This window comes from Maniola jurtina, chromosome 22 (genome assembly GCF_905333055.1).
Source record: "Maniola jurtina chromosome 22, ilManJurt1.1, whole genome shotgun sequence".
NCBI lineage: Eukaryota > Metazoa > Arthropoda > Insecta > Lepidoptera > Nymphalidae > Maniola > Maniola jurtina.
The window spans coordinates 358,242-367,326 of NC_060050.1; the positions used below are offsets into that span (position 1 = coordinate 358,242).

General features: G+C 37.2%; 1 protein-coding gene across 1 annotated transcript in view; it reads left to right on the top strand.

Annotated features, from left to right (window-relative positions):
* The window catches only part of LOC123877009 (homeobox protein Nkx-6.2), a 70,321-nt gene extending 61,513 nt beyond the window's left edge, over positions 1–8,808 (top strand). Inside the window, exon 3 of the mRNA XM_045923489.1 lies at positions 8,532–8,808. Coding sequence (XP_045779445.1) covers positions 8,532–8,729 — 198 coding nt within the window. The 3' untranslated portion in view covers positions 8,730–8,808. The remainder of the gene's footprint in view (positions 1–8,531) is intronic.
* The last annotated feature ends 277 nt before the right edge of the window (positions 8,809–9,085 follow it).

Here is a 9,085-nt window from a genome sequence, read left to right on the forward strand (position 1 = left end):
TACAGCATAATAGCTCGTTCACACAGGTTGCGTAAGCGTAGACGTAGCGCGTACTATTGCGTTGTAATGTAATGTTTTGGACTGTATGAAACATGGCACAACGCTTGCGTAAAGCGTTGACGTATGCGTATCCCGGTGTGTTAGGGCTTTACCCGCGTTACTACGCACGTGCCACGTGTACGCAATTGGTGTGAATCGGCCTTAAATGTGTTTGAAGCTATATTTAGCACTAGGTAAGTAAGTAAACGACATTGTCATTTGAGCAGTTAGACATGATAGGTTGCAAGTCCATGGCATATTAATGGTTTTTATGTTTCTTGTTCGATGTGGAAACGGAGGGCTTTCCCAATTCTCTTTCAGTTGAAATTAGATAAAATTTACTCGATTTTGGACATATTATTTGCTGGCAGCCTATGTTCTACGACTACGCCCCCCTGTCAATGTCATTCAAGTGCCAAAAGATCCTTGTTGGACTGTACCACAGTTTTACGCTCTGCATTTCGATGTTATCGCGTGTGGCCCGCGCCTTATTCGTCACACGATGACTTTTAAATTATAATAATGTAGTAAGAGTAGGCTACTGTTTCTTTAATGGCGTTATAAAATATTTTTATCAAGATTGTTATCTCTATTTTCTTTAATGTTATTTTATGTGAGGTAATTGAATTTTTTTAATTGAATTTTTACTTTTAAATTTATTTATTTCGTTCATGTCTCTACGTAATCATTTAAAAAAAATCTCGTGGAACTCTTTAATTTTCCAGGTCTAAAAGTTGCCTATCTCACCATCCCGGTCTTGAACTAGATATGTCCACGCAAAAAACCTCATCCGTTGCTAAATTATGACCTCACTGAAGGAGAGACCAAAATTAAACACACTTTCGCATTTTCATAATAGTATGGCTTTTTAATTATTTGTAATAGTGACCTCTAAATATTTAATAAAACGTAGCCTGAGCTAGGTTGCTCATAAAAAATTATCACAATGCTAAAAAAACAATTGTTATTAATTAATTACATAACAAAAAACCGAAAGAAACATATTAATCAAAAGTTAAGAAGTTAAAAAACAAATGAACAAAGCAGGCTGCGCTATCAAAAATCTCTGCCGTTTCATTAACTCTTGGAAAAAGAAAAAAAAATTATGTCAACGCAAAAAAAGAAGCGCACAGATTAAAATTTTAGAGGTACTTTTTTAAAATTAATTAATAAGGGAAGGTGACGGCGGGAAAAAATGAAATGTCAAAATTACAACAAGATTCGCCTTAATTATGTCCGTGGGGGTGAAGAGGGGGTGAAACGTACAGGGGGTGGACTAATTACATTTTCTTAATTTGCAAAGTTTCGCTGTTTTCCCCGCTGTCCGGTTTTGTACGTGGCCATGATTTGTATTGGAGAGATGTTTAAACTGATTTTGTGTTGGGAATTAACTTTGAATTTAATGAAATTGTCTTTAATTATTATTATTTATTTTGTATTTCGTTTCCTTGGTTTAGAATAATTAGATTTTGGTGGATAAGATAAGATTGTAAGAATAAAGGTTTACTGGATTGTTTCTGTAGTAGCCAAGATATTATAAACTTCAGATACAGGCAAAGCTCATGAATACTCTTATTTTAAAAAGTGAAGACAAATTCGTAGGCTTGAGTTTTGCGTTAGCGGCATAGGTTACAATATAAGTACTAGACCTCTAACAGATAATAAGATGCATAATCACTGGCACAGTGATTATGCATCTTTGGATAAAACCGAGACAAACCAGCTTTTGTTTGAATATTTTTATGATTATTTACTTCAGTGATCCATGCTAATCCATATTTTATATCCCACATAAATGCGAAAGTTTGTCTGTCTGTCTGTCTATCTGCTAGCTTTTCATGGCTCATACCTTCAACCGATTTTAACTAAATTTAGTATAGAGATAGCTTACATCCTAAGAAAAGACACGGAAAATAAAGAGTTCCCGCGGGAGTTAATCTTAAAAACAAACCTTAATATAGGCGGGCGAAGCCGCGGGCATCACCTAGTAAGGCAATATAGGTCTTTAATTTATTCCTTTTATAAAGCACTTAGGTATCCATATTTTAAAAGTTATTCGAGTTTCGACAATCCGTTAGCGATTGTTTAAAAGATTTTGTTTATCAAAATTATTAAAAATGGTTAAATATTTCCTTAAGCTTTCATTACATAAGAGGCTTGTTAAATAGCTACCTACTTCTTTTCTAAATACCTGTATTTAAAGCGCAATAATGATGATCGTAGATGAACTGATTTTCTATTTATTTTGGCTGTTCCAACTTTTGGCTATGCTTTTAAAGAGTCCGTCAAAAATACTATGTAAAATTCAGCTAACTAAGTACCTTTTTGTTCGAGTCATAACATCGTTAAGTGTTTTGCATCAACATTTTTATTCCAACTTTTAAAAAAAAACACAAAGAAAGGGGTGTCCCAACCCCCCTCGGAGGGGCAAATTGAAGATAATTAAGTTTATCGCTTTAATATCTTCTTGTCTTTCCAAATTTGCAAATGAGTTTTTTTAATAACGGCGAATTTGTAGCAGCCTTAATCCTTTTATGATTTATGGGGTTTAAATGTAGATCCTGCTTGAGCCGCTTGTTTTTATTAACCTACTTTTGAAAAAGGGTAATTATACTAGACTAAACATTATTTTAAACTAGCCGATGCCTGCGACTTCGCCCGCGGAACTCTTTGATTTTCCGGGATAAAAAGTAGCCTATGTGCTAGTCCAGGATATTATCTATCTCCAATCCAAATTTCAGCCAAATCCGTCAAGTAGTTTTTGCGTGAAGGAGTAACAAACATACACACACACACACACACAAACACACACACACACACACACACATATATACACACACACACACACCACATACACAAACTTTCGCCTTTATAATAATAGTGTGAAGTGTGTTTTGACATAATATTATTTCCCGTTACATTTTAATTTTGCACTTTTTTAAATTTTTTAACGATTTAATTATGAGTTAGGATGAACATTGATATGATTAGCAATAACAACCGATAATAAAACGAAATCCGTATTAAAATCTCCATTCGACCGCACATACGATTAAAACCCCCACAAAAAAACCGATCGCATCGAATCGAATATCAACACGGTAAATAATACAGATTAAAAAAGTATAAAAAAGTCAAAAAAACCGCGACACGCGGCGTGCAATTTATTTTTTCTCCCTATCGGCAGTCGGGCAGTCGTTTTGAAGAATTTGTGGCTGATAGGTAAATTGGAATTGTGTTTTTGATCGATGGCGCGCACTAATGGACGCTGGTGAACAAAAAAAATTAAAAATGGAGCATGTACGATGCATTTTATTCGCTAGGCATGCATGCACGCGAAGGATGCGAAATGGCGCTAGTGATTGATGACGCGATCTATTGTTTGGACGTGGATAGTGGGATGGAGTATAGTCAGATAACGGGGTAGTTTATGAGGATGTACCTTGATTGTTATTACTTTTAAGAGCAGCAGTATAATAATTTATAGGAAGGTTTCTGAATTCCAACGAATCATGGCTACCCTAATCCTAATAGTGCCTACCTATCATAATTTTACTAAAGTTTGAATGTTTGTTATTTCTTCACGTCACAATAACTAAATAGATATGGCTCTTTGGAATGGGACAGCTTAATCTAACATTTTTTAATTTTTTTTTAAATTTTGCATAATGCATTTTTACACATTCCGTGAAAATTTCAAAAAGGTTCACGAGATTCACCCCGCTGACAGACGGACGGACGGACGGACGGCTTAGGCTTATAGTAATAGGTTGGCATCCGTCGGGTACGGAACTCCAAAAAGGTGAACACAGCACAGATGAACAGTGAACAGACTGAATGGTTCACTCTACATTAGTGAACACACACACACAAGCGCGGGGCCACGGCGACACGAATCGCGCGGCTACTAACATCCGCTGCAGATAACGCGTGACAAACGACACGCCCTAATGATGTTCGGCTTTGCGGCTCTTACCAGAGACAGCTTCTACCATAGGTACGTGACAGACGGACCGACTGAATGTTTCCACAAGTCTTACTTAGATACTTACTATAGAATTTCCAGAATTTTCAGTGAAGATGAATGATTCTAAGTAGGTATATTGTTAGAACTAAGGAACATTTTTCTTTAATTTATGAAAAACAGAATGACGCCCATGACTTGGTTGGGTTATGGATATAGGTTTTCTAAAAGTCGCGTGAACGATTTCCAATTTTTGAGATCATTATTCCGGAAAATTACATAGTAGCGCATATAGCGCATAGCTGAAGAAGCTCCAGCGGTAGTCGACCGGTAAAATAAAATAGGTAGGTACTTCTTGTACGATTATACAAAATAACTTCAAAATTAATAACTAACTAACAAGCAAAGAATGGGACCGCAAACTTACTAAAATCAACATACAGTAAGTATTAGTTTTATAATATCTACCTGTTAGTAACTGACAATTCTATAAAATAAACTTAAATCTAACTTAAAACTTAAAAATTAAATTAAAAACTAAAACAAATCAAATTAAATCTTAAACCTCATCGAGACCACCGCAGCGAGGTATTATACCTAAGATGCTGGCAGCATTACCCCTTTGGATGGCCAAACTAATTCTTTGCCCAAGGTAGCCGCCAGCTCTCGGGTCCCCGGTTGACTCGATAACCCTTTTCGGAATTCCCTCAAAAATAGCTCGAACCCCTAACTTACTAAAACGAATTCTAGCTGTTTGAAAGCAGCAATAGCAAAATTATTGTAGTTCGAATGTTCCCAGACTCTATAATACCTCTTTTGATACCTTATTGCGAAACGATACGCAATAATTATGTATTACGACACCACAATACCATCTCTCTATAATCCCATAATACCACATTAACATACTAAAATCGAATAGTATCGCCTCGATAGCTACCGTTAGCTTCGCGTTCGACATCTCATTCGAAATAATTAATACATAACCAGGAGATTTAACTATACCTAGTACAAAGCGGATATTGATCGAACTGTATGAAAGGTCAGTGGGTAAAATACTCCTCATTGCAGGCACTTCCAAAACTAGTCTACCTTGATAGATAATATAGGTAACTATAAAAGAAATTTTATAAATACTAAAGTGTGGAGTATCTATCTGTTTTTTTCATAGCCCATCCTTTTGCGCGATCCTAGAGTTATACCTACCGGAAAATCAAAGAGTTTTTTTAAACCTAAATCCACGCGGACAAAGTTGCGGTGATCAACTATTTAAAAAAAAAACATGAGTCAAGTCAAAAGTCAAGAAAAAACTTTTGTTACATTACAAAAAAAGCTGGTAAATTCAAGAACTATGTATTAAGTATGCATTTTTTTTTAAATAATTTTGTTTGTGTCTGGAATTTCGGGGAGAATTTGGACGGCTAACCAACTTTGATAAACATTTCGAACTTATCTTTTACCATCTGTGCTTGCTACAGAGCTCCCAAATATAATAATATTATTATCACTAGCATCTACTATTTTAACTGTGGATGAGAATCGATATTTTGAATTGGATCTGTAGGCTGCCAAAACGGTTTCGCAAAAAAATATACTTCAGTATAATACCGTCGTTGACTACTTTTCTTTACCTTATCATCTGAAAATAAGGACCTGTAAACATATAACACAAGGTTAACTAAATAGTGCCCCGACTACAACATTTATTTAAGCAATACTTTTTTCCTGTTTTTTATTTTACCTTGCTAAATAATGCTAAAACGCTTTTATCGGTCTTCTTCTTTATCCTATCTGTCACTAAAATAACACTTAAATATCTGTTACACACGGAAAAACATGGCGGGCTACAAGCTAAGACGTTCTTACCTCTATAGAGCCATTACCACTCTTGAAAAATAATAGATATTCACATAATTATCCTTTCACCCCGACCCTCCTCGCGGGAGCGAGAACGCATTACTTTTATGGCCGCGCTAGAAAAAGACAGTTATATTTATCGCGGTTCGTCGTTTAGCACTTAAGTAATTGAATACAGGGGGTGAGTCGGGGAATGAAAGGAACAGTGGAAAATAATAATAAATGTAATAATACTCTTGTGCGAACTTGTTTAGTTTGCTCGTAAATATAATAATAAACATACGTCAGTTTGTTTGATGACTTACGGAGAAGTTTGGTGTGTACAGTCATAACATCAAAGCGCCAGTGTTGTGTTACAGTTTATGTACCTAATGATACTTACAGTAGGTAAAGAACCGGATTCTGCTTTGCTTTTGACTTATATTGAACCTTTTGAGTAGTTAATCATTTGCATGTCCAAAGGAAGAAAATTTATGGTAGATAAGTCCATCTTCAAGAAGATTCTCAAAGATATAAAACTGTAGATACGTACCTAATTATGAACTTTAGTTTCAGTCGGTGATTATCTTAGAAAAAGATCCGCCTCCGCTACCCGTCCGTCCGTCTGTCAACCAGTGTTGGGTATTCTATCTTGAACGATGCGATGGTTCAAGGCTCAAGGATGGATATTACAAAACACTTTGTGTGCAAATTCGGCTCGCACTTTAATTATAATATGTTACTTTCTTACTTTTAGTTTTAGGTAATAGTGTGTTTACACTCACACGTTTAAAAACAAAACTAACTTTTATAAAATTATTAAATTAAAGGAAAAAATATGTACCATTTATTTGATTGCACATTTGAAACAACCAACTTTTCAGTATATTCTAAAATTATAAGGTAGGGATGTATAAAAAAAAATTGGTTGTCTGTAAAGTCGGTTTACTGACGATAGTTGAACGTGACAACAAAGGCCGATTGTGCTTCTTTGTCGCTCGTTCCGCGCTCTCGCTTGCACTTCAAGCCTTACATGGAACGCCTCAGAGCGAGATAACGCCGCATGAGTCATGTTTTTTCGTGCGTGCAGCCGGCTCTATCGAATTATTAAGACGTTGTCACGTCAATAAACTCGAGCAATACACCTACTGGCAAAGAAATGTGACATTAATAAATAATAATAATTAATCTCTTCATTTTACAAGGTTATTAAACCGAACAGCCGAGCCCGGGTCGAACATTTAATAGATATTGTAGGGGCCATTGAAAACGACTGGCTTTTAATACTGCTCGAGATTACGACGCGAATAAAAACAGAGTGCCGAATAACAAAGAACGTAAACGGTAACGACCTCACTGAATGCAGATTGCTTTCGCTATGCCTCGTTTACATTGTTCCAGTGGCATTCCAGTTGCCATTCCAGTGATCGATTTTTTAGGATTCCGTTTTAAAACAAGGAATCGTAATCCAGTCCGTCTGTCAATCTACCTGCCTGTCTTTTCATCACAGCCAGTTTAAAAATAAACTGTATATAAGAGCTGTAAGGTTGAAATAAACACAATTTGAATAATTTAATTAACTTAATATCTTAACCTAAGAAATGCTTGCTCTGATTTCAAACCCGTGCACGCCAATGCCGTTGAACTATTGTCATTCTTATACAGACCAATTATTATTGTCGTTTAGTTAGAGGAAAAGGGGAATATTAGTCATGTTTTAGATCGTATTGTTGTAGTTGTTTTAAATAAACCTTTATTTAAAACACCAGTACACCACCGGACCCGTCCCGACGCCAACCAAGGATCGACGCGAGCCCTAATCATGAAAATGTATTTATGACCTAATTAAACTCCTGTCTGCCGCTCGGAGCCCGTGCGATAAGGACACGCGATAAAAGAACACCTGAGAGCGAGCGGGACAGAAAACACCCCGGCCCGGTGATTAATGAGTGTTATATGGCTGGTTAAGTACCGTGTAATTTGCAAAACGACCCTTAATTACCGTAGAACATGGCTACTATCGTTGTCTTTATCGCCTCCGACAAGATTTTATGCGAAAGAAAGAGACGCAACGACTCCCCGTTGCGACTTAAAAGGCGGTATTTAATGAGGCATTATGATGTCGGCCGTACAGATTAGGTTCACATGGCGCGGAATGTTGACCCGCTCTTTATATTTGGCTTTCAGGAAAACAAACATGGAGTTAGTGGCTCGTTTCCAAATCTAAAATGTCCGCCAGTGCGCTGCGAGCACATTTTGTTTGAGTTTAGGCCAAATTATGGCTAGATAATTTTGAAATTTCCGCCGGCGAGCTAATTTTATACTTGCTACAGCGAATAATGTAAAAGTTGGGGACTCCGATTATGTTGTGTAATGACTGCGGCTATTATTACGGCTTTGGTTCTATATTTCCCTTATCCTGCCATAGCATTATAGTCTCTATTGTCCGTATCTATGTCCAGTGTCCACTGCTGGACATAGATCTCTTGTAGGGACTTTCCCACGACACTGTCTTGCGCCACCTGAATCAAGCGGCGCTCTACAACTTGTTGGATGTCTTTTGTCCACCTATTGGGGGAGATTTTATAAAATATTTGTTTAAATTTTGAAACACAGACACATTTAAATGCCTCCAAAACGTTGACAAGAAGAAGAATATAAAATAACTTAACTCCATTTTTCTTGTCCCCAGGTCTGGTTCCAGAACAGAAGAACGAAATGGCGGAAAAAGCACGCCGCGGAAATGGCGACCGCAAAACGCAAACAAGAGGAGTTGGGAGAAGAATGCGACGAACAAGAAACGCACGATGCAGACGGTTGCAGCGACGAGGAAGAAGCGAAAAGACCTCGTTTGGACCTACACCTTCACATGCCGCACCATCGACAGTGATCCGACCACGGCGTGGACCAGTCTGCGCCCGACCAAACGGAACGGATCCGTCCAGACCGTTCCGACCCGTTCCAGACCGAAACGGACGGTCTCTACGCGAGTGCCAAAAACAATGACTTTTACTACAATTACAATTACGATTATAGAAAAGATTATAATTATAGAGAAACCAATGACACGCCGTTCGATCTGTCCAACTGGCAGGTCAGAGATGAAACGGAGCGTGACACCAAAACCAGTGAGTCAGTTGACAGTGATGATGTGAATGTGAATGTAAATGAAACGAATGATGATAGTCAGCCTATTAACTTTGCGTATTACCACTTTTGAGGTCACAAACAAATCGAATCTGATAC